We start from the raw sequence: 24,348 nt of genomic DNA, 5'->3' as shown, positions 1-24,348 counted from the left end.
TTCTTCCCCCTTCCAATTGAGCCCAATAGGGCTCAATGGGAATGGGGACACCGGATGCACCGGCACCGTTAATAACGGTGCCGATGCATCCGATATGCTGTGCTTGCGGTGCTGCTCTGCCCGCCAGGTCCGACCTGGCAGGCAGAAAGGCACCCGCAAGCACAACTCGTAGTTTGCCGGTCCAGGAACTGCGGTACCAGCTAGCTTACCAGTACCGTAGTTCCCAGACCGGCAAACTTATAATGAGACCCATGGTCTCCCAGAACTAATAGTCTTAGGGATTGATCAGTCTCCCTGTAAAAAGTGAACAAAATCAAGGAAAGTAAAGCTGAGGGCTTTACTTACCTCCGAAATGGGAGGTCAGGATGCAGATAATAGCACACAATAAAAGGTATTTTGTAGTTAGGGACCCTGAGAACAATACCATAGTCTGCCATTAAGTTTCTGTAATACCCAGTGTGACCTAAAAAGGCTCTCACCTGGGTTTCTGTAGTGGGGGTAGGCCAGTCTTGTACAAATTGTACTTTACTGGGCAGAGGCTGAATCCTCCCTCCACCTACTCCATTCCCAAGATAGACCACTGTGTTACGCTCACCTGGCTCCCACAGAGGCGTTGATCGAAACTGGACAGCTGCGGTCTCCACCAATGTGACGCGCAGGGCAGAGATGACGGACTGGACTGGCCCACCTAGTTTCGTTTGCTTGGCCCGTAGGAATATTCTTCTGATGGTTTGAAAAGATGAGCTCTCCATCCTGCATTGAGCGCAGGGGCGCGTTGATAACCAGCTGCTTCACGGGCTCGAAGGAATTGGTGAGTTCCAGAACAATATTGACTCCGAGATTCCCGGCAAGACGCCGTAAGTATAAAGTTCGTAAGAGTTCAAATGCCTGACTTTCACTCTTGTCCGATTCCTTGCAGGTTGCAGCTTGACCCTAATGAAGAGTTCCTCGTGGCAACCGGTAGTATTCTGGTAAGGATTTGTATTTTCCAACACAGTTCGATAAAATAATGTCAATATGTAACCTGTTGCTTTCTCCCTGATTCAGGCGCTGAGAGAAAGTATGAAGTCTCAGGGAATAATACCTCTGGCGGTAAAATCAGGTAAGTCTATTGTGGTGAGGAGGGTTCCCCTTATTAGTCCCTTTGTTTTACCTTGCTGTCCTTTTGTTTCCCCTTAGGGGCCGGGGTTCGGCGAAGATGCAGTGGAAGCTGCGCCGACCCGTGAAGAGGAATAGTACCCCCGGTGGTAAAATCAGGTAAGTCTATGGGGGGGGGGGTAACTAATATTCCTCTGTGTATTCCCTTGGCTCACCTTGCTGTTCTTGTCTTCTCCTTAGGTGCCGGAGTGCTGCGGGAACATACAGGAGGATGCAGTGGAAAGTGAAGATGCTGCGAAGGCCGGTGAGTTCAGCGCGGCGCTGCAGCAGGCGAGGCAACGCGCATAAATAGCTTCTTTCTTCCAGCTTGAAGGCGCGATGGATCGGGAATTCAGGTAAGGATCAAAGGTATTGCTCTTGTTCTAACCTTTCTCCTTCTTTCTCCCTTTTTCTAGGAGCTCCAAACTCGAGGCGGGCGTGGCAGAAGGCTGGATGCAGACTTGCAAGCGCGGTGAGCGTTACGCTGCTGGATGTAGAATAACGCGAAGCGTGTGCTGCTCTTCAGGCGTGGTTTAAATAGCCTCCAAAGTAGTCCCAGGTAAGTATTCCTCCCCAGCCCAGCCCGAGTAAAAAATAATCCCTAAGTAAAGTAGTCCCTTCCAAGCCTCTTTTGGCTTGGAGCTCTTGCAGCATGGTCTGCATCAGGTAAGTTTGCAGCATGGTCTGCATCAGGTAAGTTTTAATCTATGAGCCTGGCGCCTATGGCGCCAGGACTGACTCTCCATATGAGCCTGGCACCATAGACGCCAGGACTGGACCCAAATAGCCCCTAGCAGGGGTTGTTGGGATTGCTTGGGATAACTTGATGCCTGCTTCTGGGGTTGCTGGACTTGGTCTGGGTCCCCGGGGTAGGCATCATGACACACTGAACCTTGACCAATCAGGCACTTGCTGGCCTTTATGGTCAAGTGGGCCTTCTGAAGAGCCTACAACACAACTGTAAGGTGTTTCACATGATCCTCCCAGGTGGCACTGAAAACTGCTATATCATCCAGATATGCAATACAGAATTCATCCAACCCATTAAGGACATGATTCACAAGCCTCTGAAAAGTGGCAGGTGCATTCTTTAATCCAACGGCATTACCCTAAACTGGTAAAGGCCTTCTGGAGTTGAGAATGCTGTCTTCTCCTTGGCATGTTCTGCTAGGGCTATTTGCCAATACCAAGCAGTGAGGTCATATGTGCTGAGGTACTTGGAGACACCCAAGGTATCCACCAGCTCATCAGTTCTCGGCAAGGGGTGTGCATCTGTCTTGTTGACAGCATTCAGAGCGCTGTAGTTCACACACAACCTCAGCGCAGAGGTACCTGCCTTTGGCACCAGAACCATAGGACTGGACCACGGACTACTAGAGGGTACAATCACTGCAAGATCTAACATCTTGTTGACCTCCGTCCTGATGTAAGATCTCACCTTAATTGACATTCTGTATCCCCTACTTTTAGTAGGTACACTATCTCCTGTGTCAATATCATGTTTGCACGAAAGTGTCAAACCAGGAGCTAGGAAAAACAAGGGGGAGAATTGCCTCAGCAAACTTCTCACCTCATCTTGCTGACCTCTTCTCACCTCATCTTGCTGACCAGGTTAGGGGCCACTTTGACACCCTCAATGTAGCTGTTTGAAGGACTGCCCTGGAACAGATCAGGAAGAGGTTCTGACTCTTCCTCCACTGCATCTGAAGCCAACAGCAGTGTGTTACTCACCACTCCGAAATAGGCCGAAGATGCAGAGAAGTGACCCTGGTGATGATGGTGGTACAAGAATCGATATTCAGCCTTCCATCCCAGCTCCCCTGAGTACAAGACTCAGGCTTCCTCAAAGAGGGGCTCTTTTCCCCAATGTACCTCGCTGCTGTTTCAGTTGGGACAGACAGAGGTGTCAATTGAATAAAAGAGCAGGGCGAACACACACCGCCAATACCAATGCTGCAAAGGAATACAAAGATATTAGACAGTGTTAAGGTTAATGCAAGTGATGAGAACAGTTGAAGTAAATGGGCAACTACCTAGATAGATATTGGAGTGGAGCTTTCCCCTGGGTGGATCTACAAGGAATAACACAAAATGAGTGGAAATGGCTAATTCAAGATCGGTCCCAATTATATATAGAATCGATAACAACTAACCTGAAATAGGATATAATGAGGAAAGGAATCCAGGAAACAGAAGACAACGACAGGAGAAAATAACAAACAGGGATGTTAGTATAGAGAAGTAGCCCCGGACGGCACGAGGGTCGCACTAGTGCCGGGTTGGTGCAGTTTCAGGAGAGTGTTTATATGCACTTAAGGGCAATCTCGCATGAAAGTCACTCAATGTCCCAGAATCCAACAGAAGACAAATATCCAGACAAGTTGTGGAGATAAACGGTTGCGGAGATGGGGATAGCTAATTAAGTCTGTACCTGAGCAGACATGTATCCCGAGTAGCTGTAGATAAGATCCGGATAGTAGACAGCAATTTGGTTCCGAGTGCAGAGGCGGCAACCAGGAATGAAGTACCGCAGAAGGGAGCCGGATCCAGTAGCGTTCCGAGTCAAACAACCAGACGAGCACAACAGGAATAAAGGAGGAGACGAGGCAATCCAGTAGTCAGGCAAAAGGTCAAAACCAGGAGTTCAGATGAGGAATCATGTAGGAAGACACGAAGAGGAAACGGACGAAACCATGAGTAGCTTGTAACGCTAATTAGCAGCAACGAGCCCCTTGGAAGACGGTGGTTTTATAGTCGTAAGAGGGGCGTGTCTTGCCGTACGTCTTCCATGTACAAGAGTCAGCTGACCCGGAGTCCGTCGAAGTTTGTACAGACGCCATGGTAGCCTGTATCTGGTCCATAGAGGAGCTTGTAAAGAAGTCGTACCCTGCAAGGAGGCACGCGAGGAAGCCTGAAGTGTAACACAGTGCAGCTATTTCAACCCTAGAGATGAAAGCCTTCAGTCTATTCACTTGGAACACTTTTGGAGCCTGCACAGCCCTTCCTAGGTCCACTAAATAGTTTACCTCACCCAGTGGCTCCACTATTGAGTAAGGGCCTGACCATTTGTCCTGTAAAACTCTAGGCCTTATAGGGTACATGATCAGGACTTCACTGTTGAAGTTTGGTCCAGAGTGTGCCGAGGGTCGATAAGTATTTGCATCCTGTACAAGAGGCCCATGGCGCATCCATAGACTTTTACGCACAAGTTTCCCCTGTGAGCCTCTCTTCTTTATCGAGGGAGCCTGCGCTACCGAGCTATTCCCAACTCTTGGATCCTGTTCTGCCCTCTTGGGGAGACCCCCCTCAAATAGTGGGAACTTATTCTTCACTGCGTCACCCACCTTCCTGAGTAGCTACAGCCCCTTGAAAAGACCCTGTTTTGAACTTAACCGCACTACCGCGCACACCAGCACCAAATGTACTTTTGACCTCAAGGCTCCACTCATCTTAGGGACTGGACTGCCTCTTAGCTAGGGTTTGAATTGTGAAGGACTGCCTATATGATATTCGCACTGTGTGACCGACCCCTTTCTTTGCAGGTTGTGGATCTGTACTGTGTAATATCCCATTAGGCCATTGGTTACTGTATTTATGTTTCATAGTTAGAGTTGTGGTGGTTTTGTTAACACTGCTGAATATCTACTTTGTGTTTCACTTAAAAAGCCTTTAATAAATGTAGATGTATTTTTAATATATACACCTGACTGAGAGTAATTTGTGGTGTCGTTTACTGTGTGTGCTCATTGTGGGCTTTCGATCACCCTCACCCCTCCTGAGACCTAGTCTTGACCGCCGCCAATGCTACCTTGATTGGTCTGACTTGTCCAGAGGTTTACCCTGTTCCAAGAACCTAGGCTGGCCTTCTGAACCTCTTCCGACCAGGTCAGTGTTCAGAAATCGATCTTGACCGTCACATTGAAGTCTATGGGAGGAAAGACGCAAAAAGAAAATCTTTCCTAACACCCCGTCACAACTTCCTCACTGTGGTTCACGCTCTCGTGATCTCCCACATGACGGGAGGAAGGTTCTCTTAACAGGCTCCCAGCCACGCATCTGGCACGCCTCATTAGAGGCGCCTGCAAATTTGTCTGCATCTCTCCCTTCCTGTACAAGCTTCCTGTCAAGATCCTATACAAAACTGTTTGCATCATCTATAAAGCAGTTTTCAACAGCACACAAACATACCAGATGGTTAAACTCCACACCTCTGGAGGCTCATGCGACTCCCGTTGCAAACCCATCAAAAGGTTGGAGTCAAACCTAGCCCGCAAATAGAAAAGACGCAAAAAGTAATTCTCCTGCTACGCCCTGATCCTCTGGTACTCTATCTTGCAGTAGATTCGCAATGATCCCTGTAAGGAATTGTCATTTGGCAAGGGTGTAGAAGCCCTGTATTTTTGTTTTTAATAGTTAATAAAAAATGATGCAGGTAATTCCATCTCAGAAGGGTGGTCTGCTAAACTAAGCCCCCTTTCAGCAAGCTCAATGCCAAAAGCATAACATACACTCGTGCCCTGCTGCATCGGTCTGCTGATCAGCAGCCCCTGCTCTCCAGTGGCACAGAGCAGGTTCAGAGGTCACAGGAGCCCTGTTTGAGAGCTGCTGTGACAGCCAAGTCAATAGAACGCAGAGGCTGCATTTAAATCTGGACCTCTGTCCCAAAACCACATAATTATGAGTTACTAATCTGGTGGCAACTGTAAACTTTCAAAATAAGCCATACCGAGATTAGGTTATGGTGGCTAGTTTTCCTCATAATTGTTAAAGACTCATCGGATTGGTATCATACATGTGTCAACACTGTGAGCCCAGGCCAGCTGTGGACAGGCTGTGTGTATTACCCCCAGACGGGCTGTCCCTACTACACCCAGTTGGACTTGATCCCTGGTGGCTGCCTCTCTTTGATCTTTCGTAGGTCGGGTAACACCTCTCTCCAGCAAGACAGCCCCTAAGCACGAGCTGTCTCTGTGAAACAGGAATCAAATACCACACCTTTCACAAAAAGACTAGCCTCACACCAGGGTGCTGCAAACTAAAGGGCCTTTGAGGAAGGGGTGAGGTTAGTGTAGGCCAGGTTTCTGCAACCTGTGGCTCTCCAGTTGTTTTGACAATTGACTATGCAGGCTAGGTCTGATGGATATTGTAGCTCAAAACATCAGGCAAGCCAAAGGTTGCAGACCCCTGGGGATGGAGCTCAGCACAACTAAGGAACGGTTCCACCATCTTGTTTCTCTCTGTACCTCTCTTTACTTCCTCTCTCCTCCACTTCCTTTAGCATAAAGCACTTTGAGGATGACGTCAGATGGCAAAGAACACTTGCCTCAAAACAGGGATTGGACCCCTTAAATCACCTGTGGAACTTTCCCTATACAAGAAGGGTGTTCCCATTCCTCCTTTCATTCATATATGGACTTCAACCTTTCAGGAATAATTTGTTGTGACCCTGCTGGGAGAGCAGACCTTTCCAGAGTTCTCCAGTTGTGAGGGGAAGGAAGCCCATCCAAGCCAAAGGCGAGCTCTGCTCCCTAACCATCCCCAGGGAACATTGGGGGTGACCTATTGCTGGAGCAAGACCTGCCTCTCTGCCAGCTACACCACTGCCCAGGATCTCTCTGGAGGTGGAGGACCCCTGCAGGTGCTTGCCAGCTCCCCCTGTGGTTGTGAGAATGGGAACAAGAACCTATCTGGTTCCTGACCCCATAGATTGGGGCTCACAGCAACTGCAGAAGCCAAGCAGCTGGACTCCTGCTTTCAGACCACATTCAAACCAACCAACTGAACCTTTGGTGCTGCCTTTGGCACTACTTCAAACAATTCAGATCACAACTTCCCGTACCACCGTGAAAGAGATCTGGGAACGCGACCTAGGCATCACACTAAGTGAAGAAAAATGGCTTAGATACTGCCAGCTGACCAAAACTGTATCCCTGAACTCGGGTCTGCGATTAATTAAATTCAAGGCGCTTAATCAGCTACACTACACCCCCACTAAGCTATCTAAATTTGTAGAGGGATGCACAGGGAAATGCCTGAAATGCAATTCACCTGACGCAGGCGCGTATCACATGTATTGGTCATGCCCCAAGGTGGCGGGGTTCTGGGGTGAGGTAGCAGAGGTTTTGGAGGAAATTGCGGCTATCCCTGCGACTCCCTCCCTGCTGAAATACTTATTTGAGGATATTGGCATGATGGCTGAGACCACTAGATGATTTTTTAACATAGCATGCGTGATTGCGAAACAATGCATACTGAAATGTTGGAAATCCATTAATGCGCCCTGTAAAAATGACTTCCTAAGAGACTTGGCAATGATAAATGAATGTGAAGAACACTTTGTGTTAACTGTACAGTCAACATGCCGCCCTAAGGATATCTGGGCCCTGTTCAGAAACTATCTGTGCAATGTGTTACCCGACAATGAAACTACACCCCCGACAACGCCCTAAATGCTATGTGATCAATGTAAATGTGTTGTACTGAATGGAAATTACTGCTCAATCTGCAATGCTCTGTACCGATGTAGCTCTCAAGTTAAAATAAAGTTTTACAAAAAAAAAAGAAAATATTCAGATCACTGTTGCTGTGTTCTCAAACCAGTGAGACGCCCCACCCCACCAGCTGAGTGTGTAGTAGCCCGCAGCTCCAACCAGAAATCCACTGCTGCAGAAGAATTTCGAACCACTGTGGGCCTCACTTTGAATCTAACTCAATGCCTGAGCCCCTGTCTGCATCACGGCAACCACACCTAAAAGCCTGGTTCAATGCTGTCGAACTGTTAAGAACAGCAAGTAGGTATTATTGACTGCTAACTGCACCTCTTGTCCATCATTGGCCCTGGAGATTGGTTAGAGCATGCTTCATCCGGTTGCTCGCTCAAGAACATATAATTTACAAACATTGTGGTTATTGATTGCCTTTCATTACCCAGAGTGCATCTTTCTATCTCTTGCATATTCAGTGATCTTTCCATAGAGGTGAGTTTTGTATACGGTTGTTATATGTAGTTATTTTTGCATATGGTTTGTTTAATTTACATATTTATATTTGTATAGAATCTTTATGGGACATTCCTTTATTTTGGGTGGTTGTACTTTGCTGTTTGGGTTGCTACAGTTTCAGATGTGCACCCCTCTTGAGAGTATAGCTTGCCCTCAGCCCACATTACTAAAAAAGGCAAAGAAAGTATATCTCATAACCATGCCTGTGTCACCTATATGATTGGGATCACTCTCGTTTTGTGGAAGTGAGAGGGCTGACTGGGCGGTTTAGCCACTATTCATCCTTGTTCTCCTGCCTGGTAGAAGTAATTTCATCACAGCCCCTACCATCATCTAGTTGTGCAAAACACTTAAGGCGTGACTCTTCCATCAATATTTACCGTCAAACTAACCCACATTTTTCTTCCTTTCCGCCAACAGTACTGCGCTACTGTCCAAAAACGCTGTCCCAATATTGGCTTCCATAGGTTGAATGCGCTCAGCTGCTCTCAAGCTAGTCTAGAGAAGCCCCTCAACGCTCACACCAGAAAAAAAGACAACCCACTAGGGAAAAGAGCCCAGCACATCTCTTGCCAGGAGAACAAAGTTTTATTTCCACAAAAATAGCGATGCGCCAGAAAAGAGCTCTGCTGCCACCAAACGTTCTGACTAAATTAGTATGAGCAGTAGTTTGTAAAGACAAACAGAGTCATCAGTAACGTAATTTACATGCAGTACAAATTCAACTGACTGGTTGGTGTGACCCTATACATAGGCTACGTGCTCCATATGGGATACCAGGCCATTGGTCCCAGCCCCGACCGCCCATCTTCTTCAACGTGAGCTGCTCCTTGCATGTCAGCAGATAAGAAGTCACGATTGATTGCTCGTTAGGAAAATAAAATAAAAATACATTCTCTATCTCTGACCTAAATTGCACCTTTCACTGCAGAAATGGGCCAATAGGAGACCTTGAGGCCATTGCTTCTAACTAACTACAGCTCGATTCGAGACATGTTGGCGCCCTCCCAAAGCTTCCCTCCCTCGCTTTGGCTATGTTGTTTTATTCCTCCTGGCACCTCGCAGCAAAAATCACGTGACCTATGGTGAAGGCAACTAGTCCTTGCTATCTGATCTTTTCTGAACGATTGTGGGTCTAACAGTTTTATGGTCAGTGTTGTGAGAAACCTGAAGGTGTCTCACCCGCTAGTCCCCAGGGATCAGTCATCCAGGTGGCCAAAACACTGCCTACGGTATTGGAACCAGTTCCTGGGGGTGGACCAGTGCGGGAGGATCACCTGGATGAGGGATCTTCATGGAGTGGAAGTGGGACACCGAAGGGTGATACTCAGTATCCCCTTTCCTGTAACACCTTTTCCTCATCCTACCAGGCAGTATACCTAGAAGATCAACCCCCGCACCCTTTCCCGACATGGAACACTTTTTCACAGACAGTTCATTGTGAGTGACAACGGACTAACACCACAGCTGTATACCTGACATGTCCCAACACCATGGTCAGGCAATTACTGATCATTACACACACCTGACTCCTATCACACTTCCCCACATAGACAAAAGGCGGAGCACCAAAGCACACACTGAGCGAGGAAAAGCACACAAGGAAGCAGCAGTTCCAAGATGGCAGTTTAACACCGGAAGAAAGGCAGCGAGACCGGAGAGGGTTGCAAGGAGGGAAGTACTCTTTACCTCTAGAAACCGTTATTCACACAAGCCTTAGAAAGTGAGGATCCTAAGACCAGGAGCTGAGGCTGAGCAGTCCTACACTGTGCATCAAAGATATTCGGGGCGCTCCTGTGTCGATAACCCAGGCCAGGAGCAGCGATTGCTGCCGTGGTACTGTCCTTGGCTCCTGTAAGAAAGCCGCGCCAGTAAAAGTTGCACAGCCGGGGAGGCGGAGAAACTGATGCGAAATCAGCTTGTGTTTGATCAGATCAGCTTTTCTCATTGTCTAGTGCTGTGAGGTCTTCAGTGAAAGGTTTGCCATCTCAAAGTCTGGTGCCATTGTTTAACCCAGTGCCCACTCTTTCCTTTCATGTGGGCCATTTGAGTGGGAGTGGCTCTAAACAGGAGAGAGAGAGTATCAAATGCCACAGTCCACTGACCAACATATTTTCAGGTCTGCTTATTTGACTAAGAAGGAATTGCATTTTTCTACAATTTCAAATGTTCTTCTCATCATGAATAACAATTGTAATTCCGTATAATGTTGGTCGAAAAACACAGGGATTTTTCTCCATGTAATCAGACTCCCAATAACATATTCTGGGACTGGTATGTTTAGACAAACAAACTCCAGTCTTAGAATAAGTGGGCAAAGTAGGTGGATAGTGTTGGGATGCAAGTGCAACGTCCCAAGCAGGGAAAACGGTTCAGGATGAGTAAACTATATTAGTAGAAATGTCATGTTATCATTTTACTGTTAAGCGCAGTAATTTGTGTATGTGTATATTGTAGTTAGCTTTGAAATACATTAGAAGCATCACAAAGCCGTACAGAAAGAGCAGCAATGGCATGATGTTGCGGATGCTGAGTTTTAAGGTAGGGCAATGTATAGCATGTAGGTTTTTGTGTTTAGTGGTAGAGACTGATGTGCTCTGGGGGTGTGCGAACAGGTCGTGGGAAATGAGTAGCTGCAAGGAAGGGAGTCAAAGAGGTGTTATGGTCATTGAGAGGGCTATGGGCCGAGGTAGCAAGGGTCTCGCCATTTTTAGATTTCAAGTAAAGTCATAAGATGTGGTTTGGAAGTACAAGACAAAGGCCCTCTTAGAGCCTCGGTCCTGTGAGTTCATGTGAAGGACACACCTTCCTTCCAACCCAGAGAGATGTTAGGCCGCATGGACCACAGGCGGATTTGTGGAACAGATAACAGTTCATTGGGTCAAGCTGCAGGGCCCTGAGTAAATGGTACTGGAATGTTGTGTCCGGGAAATAGAGAGCCTGTGCCTTTGAAGGTTGATTTTATTGTAGCAGGACATACTGGTCAGTGGCATCCCGGGATTTAGCTAGGAGTGAACTGAAGATGTGTGTACCATGGGGATGAAGAAATAACCAAAGTCCTGGCCTAAGGACAGTGCCCTGCCATTTCTTGGGCACCTGGTTTTTCAGGACGATAAGAGAGAGGTCGTGCTAGGGTCATACCATGATTTGAGACGGGAGGAGCAAAGGTGAAGCTAATACATTTAGTTACATGATTGGAGGAACTGATTGTGCACGCCAATGCCTCTGGTATAATGAGAAGGTTATTGTATTACCAAGCAGTGTTGGCCTCATACTCTCACCTACTCTCTGATTGGGCTCTGTCGGGGAGATGCACACCACGTGGGGGTCAAGATCCCTCCAGCAAATAAGATACATGCCTTGTTGTAATTATGTTATTTTTAACAGATGAACCAATAAAGCTGCAGTACTGTATTAGGTCATCTTTTAGGGGAATGTATTTAGATAAGTTCAACCAATAGGGTAATGGACTATAGGGGACATTTAGATTATTGTATATGTGGTAGCCAATGGTGACAGTGGGATAATGCTGTAACTTTGTATGCATAGTCTATGTTAATCAGAGGTTCTCCGCTATCAAAGGACTGTCTGACAAATGTTGCATGCAATAAATCTTGTTTTCTTTGCAAAACTGGTGTGCTGATTATTTGACCCCTTGTGGAGTTATCTTTTATCAACCGGTTTTGGGTCTTTACCTACAATATTGGGAGAAACAATGTCTTTTGCCAAGAGCATAATGACTACATAGCACAACTGCAAGTCTGTGGCAAACAATGACTGAATGCCTGAAGACCAGTGACATTATCACACAGTTTCGCTTGTTAGGTGTTCTGAAAACCCAGAAGAGATTTTATAGGCTTACATTAATTAGTACTCAGGTAGTAATAAACTTCGATTCATGATGGAGAAAATAAAACTACAATCATTCCCTTTTTACATACCCTTGTTCTTTAAGGATTTGTTTTTTAAAATATGCTCATGTTGGTTTCTCATGTGATTTGCACAGTTAATCTGAACGAAAAAAAGAATAGAGTGCAGTTCCTGATTACTCACTTGCACTCCTCCGGCATGTGCTTGGCCTCATCTGTGCAACTGAAGAACTTGCCCTAAAAAATCAAAAGTTACAATTCATATGAATAACCGGACTGCACAGCTCAAGAATGGCAACCAGCACCTGCACACGTCTATTTGAATGTTAGGGCTCCTTTATCCATGGCTCTCCTTGCTGCTCTGTGCATCTGTGGACTGTTCAATGTCTCCTCTAACTGCTCTGCGCCCCTCCTGATTACTCTTTGCATCCCCTAAGCACTCCACGCTCCTAGTGACTTTTCAAGGCTGCTCCTAGCAGTTCTATACCTCTCCAGAACCTCACATCATGTAACCGCCCCTCTCCTCACTGCTCATCCTTGCATGTCCCGACTGTGCTTTGCCTTTAATCACTTATTGCAGCCTCTTATTTTTGACCGATGCCCATTCTGTTCTTATTTGTAGTTCCTCTTTCTTCTTCAGGCCTCTCCCAATTGCTTCTGACCACCTTTGCTTCCCCTTTGACCTGCCTGCCTTTCCCATGGCCTTCTTTGTGCTCCTTTACTCCCACTGTTAACCCATTTGCACCTACTCGTTCACTCTCCTCTCATGCCTGCTTGCTCGCCCCTCTTTCTCCAGACTCTTGCCTTCCCTTTGCCACCTCTGCTTCTATTCCTCTCTTCATTGTGGCTACTCCATGCCTCTCGTGACGCAGCCTGCCTCACCTTTACCTAGTCTTCGTTGTGCTACCTGCTCATCATCAACCTCATGGCCTTCCATCATCAACCTCATGGCCAACCATCATGAACCATCATCAACCTTCTTTCTCCTCTTGACTTCTTTCATCTCTCCTATTCTGTTGCTTGTTCCTGACTGCTCTACCATATTTCCCTTTTTTCTACCTGCTTTCCCATCTTTCCATGCACACGTGCCTGCTCTTTACCACTCCATCTTGTATTCCTGGCTCTCCTGCTTTCTTCTCGCTACTCCAGCTCTGCCTGCTATCCCTCTTGTTTCTCTCTTCCATTGCCCCCTCTCCTACTATTAGTCCCAGTTCTATTGCCTGCTTTCCTCTCCTCCCTTCCTATCTTTACCTAGGTGGGGAGATTCACAGGTAAGTCACTCACCTTGAAGAGCTGCACCCCGATGCAGGCGAACATGAATTGCAGCAAAGTGGTGACTATCATAATGTTCCCAATGGTGCGAATTGCGACAAACACACACTGGACCACGTGCTGAGGGTGAAACAGGTCAACAGGTCATTTCAGAACGCAAAACTGTCCCGACACACCACAGCAGTCAAATCCTCTAACAATAAACTTTTCCTAGCAGTACCACACATCTCTCATCATAACAACTCAAAATGGTTCTTCACTCTCTAAAACAGTCTTTTCCAATCTACCTAGCATACTTTTCCAGCAGGGTTGCCTCAGCTTTGGCCTTCAAGTCAGCGTCTTCTTTCTCGTTCAAATCCTTGACCCCAAAGTTCTACTAGTCCCTCCATATCTGTGGGGAATTGAGATTGGGTGGATGGAGTGAGATTTGGGGTTGTTTTACTGCAACTGAAAAGTTTGCGACGGAAAAGGCTGCATGAGAAATGTACGTAATACAAAAATGTTCGAACATTTCCGTCATCCAAGCTAAAACAACCCCAAATCTATAGAAACCCTAAACCCCTCCCAGCCCACATACGCACCCCCGTACTTACCTTTCCTTCCATCTCGCTGCTCCCTGTGACGCCAGTTCCCTCTCACTTCCGTGATCGGGAACCAGCGCTGCAGGGTCCTTTTCTTTTTTCTTTTCTTTTTTTTGATCGAAACAGCTGCAGGGGTGCCCCCTGCACTCCCCCCTCACTATACTGTATAGTATGTATAGTATAGGGACACCCCTGCAGCATTTTTCTTTTGGGGTTGTGTCAGCTGCAATGAGTCTTCCCGCAAACTCCACTCACTATACTATATTATATAGTATAGTGAGCGGGGAGTTGCAGGGGATACTCTGCAGCTGTTCTGACCAAAAAAATAAATAAATAATGACCTACTCCACCAAATAGATACTACAAAATGTCCTACAAACATTTAGTCAGTAGGACATTTAGTGGTATCTATTTTAGGTAATTTGGTGGTGTCGGTCATTTGGATTCGGTCAGTTTGGCTACATCAATTACAATATTTTAGCAGATACCCAATCAGTGGGGGTGGCACCACATACAAACCTTTTGGTGATTCCCAGAATTTGCACTCAGATGTGGAGATCCAGCCAAATTTCCCAAACCCAGCACTTGCATCTGACTCTGCAGACCTGGACTTCACACCCATATATGATTTCAAATGTATCTCTTTCTCTCTTCCATAGGAGCACCGCCCGTCAGCTAACTCTAGCTGGATTCATAAGGGGGGTAATTTGTAAGCTCATTCCCACGGTGGAGGATGACTGCAACCAATACAATCTATTGAAAGGCTGCCACAAAAGTAGAGCCCTATAGAAAAGACATGTGTAGATCCCACAGCTTGGTCCTCTGGATCCCTTGCAAGGACTGTCAAAACCCAAGCACCCCCGGCAGAGTCTATCTGCACTCCACTCCCCCTGCCTGTGTAAAGATGATGCACCCTCAGTGTGATATCGACATTTCAGCAGGACAAAAGGGATGGATGTAGGTCTCCAAGCACAAGGCTCAGCATGGCTCTGTAGATGGTGCTGTAGCTACTGCTCTCATTCTTTCAAGCATTGAAAAACACAGCACTTCCATCCCCTTTAATATATCTATTTTATTTTTCTCTGGTCACACTCCTGGGGTGGCTCTATCTAGCAAACATGCACTTGACAATGCGGTTCTCGTGCGCAGAGAGGGACACAGAGACACAGTGGGACAGATGCAGGATGTGCATATGGAAAACTGAAAACAGCTAGTATTATTTCATCTCGATCCAGAAATCCCAAACCATCTTGGTATCTGATTTGCAAATCAAGTTATTGTAAAAATGTGCAATCCATTGTGCTTGCTATGAGGTTGTTCCCATAATCTCTTCGGTACTTACGGCACTGAATCATTGCCAGAGATGTACTTAAACTACTGCCACAATGACTGTTACAGCAGATCTCTCCACCAGTGTTTCAGTAAACTTTCCCGGATAATCAGACTTAAAATTCCTAACCTAAAAATGTGCAAGTCATTTAATATTTTGGGATGGCAAAATGCGCCCATGCTTAAAGTTTTGGAAGAAAAAACGTTTCTAACAAAATGGAAGTCAATTGTTAAGGTAAAAAGCATTCTGTTTTTCATGTCTGAGAATAAAAAGGTATACACATACAATAGGATACAGGCTACCCCTCCCCTTTACACCTACAGGTATGAATACTAAACCACTCCACTTCGACAGACAACTAGACTTGGTCTGTGTTGTACATTAAAATTAGATCACCAAATTTTAACAGGAAAAACACAATTTTATTTGTCATCATACTAAAAAAACAGGTTTGACACTATAAAATGCAAAACATTTGTTATACGAGTTCAATTATTATATAGACACCATATTAATAGTCATATGACGCTCCACAGTAGATATTTGAACCATGCGGTGAGGTGTTGAGGATTTAATAAATAGTGACTTTATGTGTTGTTGTTTTTCAAAACATATTCGAAGCCTACGTAGGTACATAACGTAGCAAATGGATTTGTAAACATCCTAATCTCACCACACTGAGTGGTGGGCGTGACCTTTGCAGATATTTAAAGAAAATAAAACAAACACCAGCAGGTTTAAGATATTTTTTGGAAGTTCAAATATAGTCAGTATAATAATGATTGCCCAGGCTTACAGCTCAGGAAGTCTTCATTCTATTAAAGACAAGGAGGGGAGCATTATGCTTTACTTTCTTTAATACTGCCATATCAGCATTTCAACAAACCATTTTAAAACCGTAACATGTGTGCTCTTTTTTCCTTCTTTATGAAAAAATATCATATCTGAGAGGTTTTAAAAGTTCAATAGTTAATGTTCCATCCAGAACTACGACCCCCATGATCCTCTGGGGCTTAGTAGTGCTGACCTCTCCTCTTCCACCTATCCAAGACCAGGCCCTAGTATGAGAACCCTCCAAATGAGGTATCTTCATCTTTCTTTTTTCTTCCAACTGTGCAATAAACTTTAAACTGTCCTCTGTCTGATCCAACGAAGGACGAAACTGGAACTGTGTGCTGAACTGCAACTTGTTAGGTCCCCCGGACCACTCGAGTGAACTTCCTCGCTCTCTCGATCTTTACTCGTATTCAAGTCACCTTCTGATCGTCTCCTACAACAGATGCAATATAAATCGTGAGGGCGGGCAAACACCATCTGAACATTAAATAATACCATACATGGGTTCAGATTCTTAAATTTATCGGGTGGGATATAATGCTTGTCTCCTTGTCTTTAATAGAATGAAGACTTCCTGTGCTGTAAGCGTGGGCAATCTTTATTCTATGACAAGACAGGAGGCTCGCATAATTCTTGTTCAAAGCTCATCACCACTGTACTCGTTATATCAGATAAAGGCTTGAAATAAAAAGTCTTAAAGGTGGACTCAGAAGACCAATCTGCTGATTTCATTATATCTTGAAGTGATACCCCAGAAGTGAAGGCTTTAGACGCCATTGCACCCCTCGCTGAATGCGCGCCAAATACGAACAGGTCTATCCCTGCCCACTGCATCGCTTCGCGCACCCATCTAGCGATCGTTGCCGCTGCTACTGTATGATAAGGTTTCCTGCGTGCTATAAGCAATTGTGTCACCCCTCGCGGCCTAAACTGTGCAGTGCCGCTTTTGTAATCTTTGATACATTGAGCGACGCTTAATTTCCTATTCTCTGTAAAATAAGGGTATGAAATAACTCCAGAACCTGTCTTCGTTCGCTTCGCTATGTTAAAGGCTACTCCTTCTGGATAGAAGATCTTCCTATCGATCTCCAACGCCTTAACATCTGATACTCTTCGACATGATGTAAGGAACAAAAACATCGCCAGCTTGCCTGATAACTGAGCTTGCGAAAGATCTTCATTTGCTGGCCACCTAAGGAAAAGTTCAAAAAGTACCCTAAAATCCCATAACACTGCGCACTTTGGCTGAGGAGGCTTTCTCATCTTTATGCCTCTCAGTAGTGGCAGGACAGCGGGGTGTTCGCCTACTGAGTTCCCTTCCACTTGATCGTGTCCTGCTGAGATCGCCGATCTGTACACCCCTATTGTTCTAAAAGCACCTCCTTCCTGAAATTTAGCCGCTAGGAAGTTAAGGACTTGCACTACAGGGGCTGAAACGGGATCCTGACGCGTCTGTGCACCACTGAACCCAGGCTCTCAATGCGCCGCTATAGCTCCTAATGGTGGAAGGCGTCCAGGAGTCCTTGATTCAGTATGCAGCGAGTTGCAAAATTGCTGGCAACTCCCATTTCCTCCTGAAATCCTGCAGACCATCAACTGTAGCTTGCCTGTTGCTATCAGAGGATGCGTCTGGCCGGTCGGTCCTAGCAGAAGGTCTGGCTGATGAGGAACTAACCTCAGAAAATCCGAAGAATGTTCCATTGCTACTGGAAACCAGGGCTGTGACTTCCAGAGCGGTAGCACCATCACGAGCTCGGCTTGTTCTCTGTGCACTTTCGCTAGCGCTCTTGTGATCATGATAAATGGCGAGAAGGCATAGTGGAGCGCAACGTACCATGTCTGTAGGAAGGCGTCCGTATCAGCTGCACCCGGGTCTATCCTCCAGCTGAAGTACTTCTGCCTCTGAGCATTCAACCTGGATGCAAACAGATCTATGTGCACTGGGCCCCAGCGTTTCTGTAACTTCTCGAACACTCGCGGGTGTAGTTTCCAATCGCTGGAATCTACCAGATACCTCGAGTTCTAATCCGCTAGTTCATTGAGGTTTCCCGGTAGATACTCTGCTGACACCGCAATCTGGTGTTGTAGGCAATAATGCCAGAAATCTTTCGCTAACTCCGCTAGTAGCTTTGATTTAGTTCCTCCTAGCTTGTTTATATAATGTACTGCCGAGATATTGTCCATCTTGAGCAGTACACAGCATTTCACCATGTCTTTCGTGAAGGTGCGCACCGCAAAAGTACCTGCCAATAATTCGAGACAGTTTATATCTAGCTGCAATTCCTGCTCTGACCATTTCCCTCCTGTCTCTATGTACTCGCATCTGGCTGCCCATTCTGACCTGCTTGCGTCTGACTCTAAAACCAAGTCTGGGGCATCTCCAAATATCACTCGTCCATTCCAAGCATCCATATTCTGAAGCCACCAGTGGAGCTCTGTAAGCGCTTTGCGGTCTAAGGTCACCAGTTGGTGGTACACTACTCCTCCTTGTAAATGCCTGATTTTGAGGCACTGGAAATATCGCTTGAATCGAGGCCGCTAGCAACCCCACTACTCTGGCTAGAAATTGAAGCAAAATAACTTTCTTCGCTATTACTACTCTGAGCTCCTTCTTTATCGCCCTCACTTTGTGCTGAGGGAGCTCGAGAATCGCTTTCACTGTATCTATTGTGAAGCCTAGAAATTCCAGCTTCTGTACTGGCGTTAGCTGAGACTTGTCCAAATTCACCAAGAATCCGAGCGAGGACAAGAGCGTGAAGATCCACTGCACATTTTTGGTGAGAGTATTCTTGTCTGAAGCTAGAACGAGAATATTGTCTAGGTATATAATGATACAAATTCCCCTCTATCTTATGGCGGCAGCTACTGGTTTCATCACTTTGGTGAAAGCCCAAGGCGCGGACGCTAGGCCGAATGGGAGACATGAGAAGCGCCATATCTGTCCATTCCACGAAGGTGCAGATACTTCCGAAATTCTTGTGCTATCGGAACCGTGAGGTATGCGTCCCTGAGATCTAGGCGTGCTAAGTAGTCTCCTTTGCGGAGGAGGTCACGCAACAGATGGATGCTTTCCATCTTGAAATGATTGTACTCGAGCCATGCGTTCAAGTTTTTTAAGTTTATAACTGGCCGTGTCTTGTCTCCCCTGTGGACCAGAAACATGTTGCTGAGGAAATCTGGCCCCCCTTGATAGTCTCGCTCTATTGCGTCTTTCTGTAATAAACTGAGGAGTTTGTTGTGCAGTAATGCTGCTTCTGCGCTCACCATGTATGTGGGATGAGGTTCTGAGAGTTGGACTGTGTTTCACAAAAACTCTAGCTGCAGCCCTGCCACTGCCTGCAGTACCCATGCATTGCGCGACAAAGCTCGCCATTCGCTTAAAAATTGGAGCGTTCTCCCTCCTACTTTCCTGCCTGGTGTACTCACCGCCGGCGGCACTGGGTTGACGATAAGATCCTCTCCCTCTACGAACTCTCGGAAATATGGATCTGGTCGGGAAGAAGGTATCCTGTTGCTTCCCCTCCCAGTACTGGGCACGTTGTCCTTGGGGTCTGCGATGATAGTTGTATCAACCAGACACGTGACACCTGTGTCGCCTGGTCCCGGAAAAAACACGTCCCAGAAAGATCTTCTTTATTGAGCTCTGGGCTCTCTCTAACGCTGAGTACGTGCCCACGAACTGTGACATCTCTTTTGTGAAAGCTTTGCCAAACAAGAGACCTCTAGCGTTCTCACCTGCCTCATAAGAGGCTAGGTCGCTAAATTTTCCATCTAGTTTCAATAGGACTCCTCTCCTCCTCTTTGAAGAGAGTCCGCAGTTGGCGTTTCCCAGAAGACACACCGCTCTCTGGGCCCAGTTACCAAGTGCAAGGGGATCTACCAGGGTTCCGGTGTCCTTTGCCTTCTCTGTCAGGTCCATTATTTTCGCTAATGGACCTGCTATGTCCAAAAGCTTGTCCTGGCTTACCCCTCTAAGTGCGGTCAACTCCCTTTCTAACGTCTCGCACGGACCTTGTCACAAAAGTGACCATCTTGGGGTCTAAATCCAGAGTCTCTGCAAGCTTCCCTGGCAATTCTGGACTAGGACACTCCGACCTCATGTGTGATCGTACCTCTCTATCCAGCGGCTTCCGTATATACTGGGACATGTATGCCGCTACCCTGGGCGATGGTACCCATTCAGAAGACTTTGGGTGCCTGATGGCCTCTGGATCAAACATATCTGTGGTGTTATCCACATCTTGGGGTCAACGTTTTCCTCGAAGTGCCGTGAGGTATCGTCGTCTCCTTCCCCCTCATCATCGGGCGAGTAGCCCTCATCATGATCCCCTGAATTATCCACCCCTGGTGCAGCGGGTCTGTCCTGGCATTCTTTCTGTTTGTCCAGGAAGGCGCTCTTTAGCCTGGCGACAGGGTCGCTTATTTCTTGGGGAGCCGTATCCTACCTTCCGCCTGTGCTCGGGGGTGGTCAAAGAGCGTTTGCTCTTCCAAGCTGCTTTACGCCCCTTTGGTTCAACCCCTTCTGGGGGGTGTCTAGCTGACGGCCCTTCATCAGGGATTTCTGCCTGTCTTTTCTTGGCAGCTAACTGCTCTTGCTGCTTTGCCATAATTGCCTCCAAGATTTCTAGCCTTTGAGTAATAGGCTGAACCCCTAGAGAGACTGCTTGCGTCAGCAAGTCTCCTAGCACTTTCTTAAAACTTTGAGATAAATCAGGCTCTAGGTTAGAGGGGTCCTCCCCCCACTCTTCTTCACTCCATTCTGGAGATGTTGATGGAGTTTGGACAGGGCTTTTATATCCAGCCATTCTATCTGTTGGCAGAGCCAACTGCAAGACTATCAGCACTTAGGGGTGAGAAGGCTCTATCAGATATACCCAAAAGTCTCACTTTAGACTTTGAGCTAGCCTCTCAAACAGGTCTTATTCCCCTCTGTAAGGCAAATCTTCCAAATTCCGTTTTTTTTAATGTTATGTTATGTTATGTTATTTGCATTTATATAGCGCCTTATATACCATTGGTATGGTCTGAAGGCGCTGGTAGGTTGAACACCCTTGGGAACCGAAGTTCAGGTCAGTAGAGAGAGTAGAGAGAGTCAAAGGTGCATGTGAGCACCGGGTATGTGTGCAGCTGGTGCGGTATACGTGTAATAGCTGCTTCTTAGCGGAAGGTGTGGTGGTTGAGAGATCAGGAGTATGTGTTTGTTCTGGCAGGATTTATCCAGACCGAATGTGGCTGCGTTAGGCCTGAGGAGAACGCCTGGCTGGGGGGTGTGTAACCAGCAGTGCTTACTTAGAGTGATGGGGATTGAGCGGCGGATGTTGGTACGAGAACAGTTATACCGAATGTTGTCATAGTATCTCTGTGTTCTAGTTGAGTGGTGGTGTAAAGAAGAGAGTAAGCGTGGTGGTGTGATATGATGGGTTATATGCTCTTTCAAATGTTCCCTGCATTCCAAACCATACTATGTATGTCACGCAATTCTATGCGCTCTAGTCCATTCCATGCACTCTTATTCATTCCATGCACCCCAGTCTGCTCCACACACTCCGGTCTGCTCGACGCACTCATGCACTCCAGTCCGCCCCGCGTGCTCCAGTCCACCCCACATACTCCAGTCTGCCCCACGCATGCACTCTTGTCTGCCCCGCGCATGCACTCCTGTCTGCCCCACGCATGCACTCCTGTCCGCTTCATGCATGCATTCCTGTCGGCCTCATGCATGCATTCCTGTCGGCCTCATGCATGTACTCCTCTCCGCCACTCGCACTCATGTCCGCCACTCGCACTCCTGTCCACCACTCGCACTCCTGTCCGCCATTCACACTCAAAACCGCTCTATTTACTCCAATCCATTTTGTATATTCTAAGTTGTTTTATGTACTCCATCCACATATTTCATCCGTACCATTCCATGTATTCTAAGTTGTTTTATATGGCACCCGTTCTATCCACATTTATCAGCCGTTCCATCAACGTACGTCACCCGTTCCATCCACGTCCGGCACGCATTCCATCCATATATGTGATCAATTCCATTCACATATATCATTTGTTCTATCAATATAGAATCCATCTACACACTTCACTTGTTCCGTCCGCTCTACGCATTCAGGAGCTCTACGTACTTATCCATTCTACGCACTCATCCATACTGCATGCACTCTGCACTCACTCGTTCTACATACTCATCCGCTCTACGCAACTCATCTGCTTTACGCAGCACGTCTGGTCCCTCTAGGCACTCGTTCACTCCGCTCTAGGCACTCGTTTGCTCTAGGCACTCATTCGCTCTAGGCACTCATTCATTTTATGCCCTCACACGCACTATGCATTCACCTGTTTTGCTCACTCACCCGCTCTACGCACTCGTCCCCTCTAAGCACTCGTCCCCTCCACGCATTCGTCCCCTCTACACACTCGTCCCTTCTACGCAATCATCCCCTCTATGCACTCCTCCCCTCTACGCACTCATCCCCTCTACGCACTCTTCCCCTTTACGCACTCTTCCCTTCTACACACTCATCCCTTCTACGCACTCATCCCCTCTATGCACTCATCCCCTCTATGCACTCATCCCCTCTATGCACTCATCCTCTCTACGCACTCATCCCTTCTACGCACTCATTCCCTCTACGCACTCATCCCCTCTACGCTCTCATCCTCTCTATGCACTCATCCCCTCTACGCACTCATCCCTTCTACGCACTCATTCCCTCTATGCACTCATCCCCTCTATGCTCTCATCCCCTCTATGCACTTGTCCCCTCTACGCACTCGTCCGCTCCCCGCACTCGTCCGCTCCCCGCACACGTCTGCTCCCCGCACTCGTCCGCTCCCAGCACTCATCCGCTTGCCTCACTCATATGCTTGCCTCACTGATCCGCTCCCCGTACTCATCTGCTCCCCGCACTCATCCGCTCCCCTCACTCATCTGCTCTTTGCACTCATCCGCTCTATGCGCTTGTGTTTTCCACGCATTCAACTCATCTGCTCCCCGCACTCATCCACTCCTGGAACTCATCTGCTCTATGCACTCATCCGCTCTATGCACTCATCCGCTCTATGCCCTCATCCGCTCTATGCACTCATCTGATCTAGGCACTCGTGCTTTCCACGCATTCAACAGCAATATGCACTCATCAGCCCTATAAAGTCATTCGCTAATACGCAGTAATCCTGTTCTATATATTCATCTGCTCTGTACACTCATCTGCTCTGTACACTCATCCGCTCTGTGCACTCATCTGCTCTGTGCACTCACCCGCTCTGTACATTCATCCGCTCTGTACACTCATCCGCTCTGCACACTCATCCGCTCTGTACACTCATCCGTTCTATACACTCATCCACTTTATACACTCATTCGCTCTATACATTCGCCAGGTCTGCACATTCATCTGCTCCAGCGATCCACACACTCTCTGCACTTCCGTACTCATCTGCTATCCACACTCATCCGCTCTACATACTCATCCGCTCTACATACTCATCCGCTCTACATACTCATCCGCTCTAAATACTCATCTGCTCTACATACTCGTCCGCTCCACATACTTGTCCGCTCTACACACTCATCAGGTTTACGCTCATCCTTCTATACATTCATCTGTTCTATGTACTCATGCATTCTACTCGCTTCTCTGTATTTATGCACTCATCCGCTCTATACGCTTGTCCGCTCTACACAAGCAACCGCTCTGCACACTCATCCTAATGATTCAGTCAAACTCTGGAGGCTTCCGTCACTCTGCACTCTGCGATCGTAACAAAATCATTACGCATGAGTGTTAGAGAGCTCCCAGGGGACGCCGGGAAGCTTACCGCCTCCCACTCCCCTGGGTCTTAGTGCTCGCCATGTTCTCAGCGATGTTTTTATGAGGAGTGGGGCCAGCTGCCTGAGGTGGGTGCATTCGCTCGCGGCTCCGGCCCCCGCTCCTCCAGCGATACAGCAATAAACAAGGTTTACTCACCTTGGACTACAGTTTACTTCACGAACGCGGCCGAGATGCCTACTAATGACGCATTGAGGTAAGCACCTCCCCCCAAACTCTATATAAATATTAACCTCGTAGCATGCGAAAACTAGTGGTCATGCGAATATATATAATAGCGCTTCCTAAGGTCATAAACGTACAACTAGAACCTTACAAATCATTATAAAGTGTCGTCTACTTATCTCAATATGACAGCAAAAAGAAAGAGGAATATACCTAAAATGGAGGGTTCTTATACTAGGGCCTGGTCTCGGATAGGTGGAAGAGGAGAGGTCAGGACTACCAAGCCCCAGAGGATCATGGGGGTCGTAGTTCTGGATGGAACAT

General features: G+C 47.0%; 1 protein-coding gene across 4 annotated transcripts in view; it reads right to left on the bottom strand.

Moving 5' to 3' along the window:
- Nucleotides 1–24,348, bottom strand: part of CACNA1F (calcium voltage-gated channel subunit alpha1 F) — a 1,137,291-nt gene that overhangs the window by 363,460 nt on the left and 749,483 nt on the right. For all 4 annotated transcript variants that reach the window (XM_069645269.1, XM_069645268.1, XM_069645267.1 and 1 more), the window contains 2 exons: nucleotides 13,292–13,399; nucleotides 12,192–12,244 (listed from right to left, as the gene is read on the bottom strand). In XM_069645269.1, coding sequence (XP_069501370.1) covers nucleotides 12,192–12,244; nucleotides 13,292–13,399 — 161 coding nt within the window. The remainder of the gene's footprint in view (nucleotides 1–12,191; nucleotides 12,245–13,291; nucleotides 13,400–24,348) is intronic.

This window comes from Ambystoma mexicanum, chromosome 2p, assembly GCF_040938575.1.
Source record: "Ambystoma mexicanum isolate Mex_15411 chromosome 2p, UKY_AmexF1_1, whole genome shotgun sequence".
Classification (NCBI taxonomy): domain Eukaryota; kingdom Metazoa; phylum Chordata; class Amphibia; order Caudata; family Ambystomatidae; genus Ambystoma; species Ambystoma mexicanum.
This window is presented reverse-complemented; position numbering and strand designations above follow the sequence as displayed.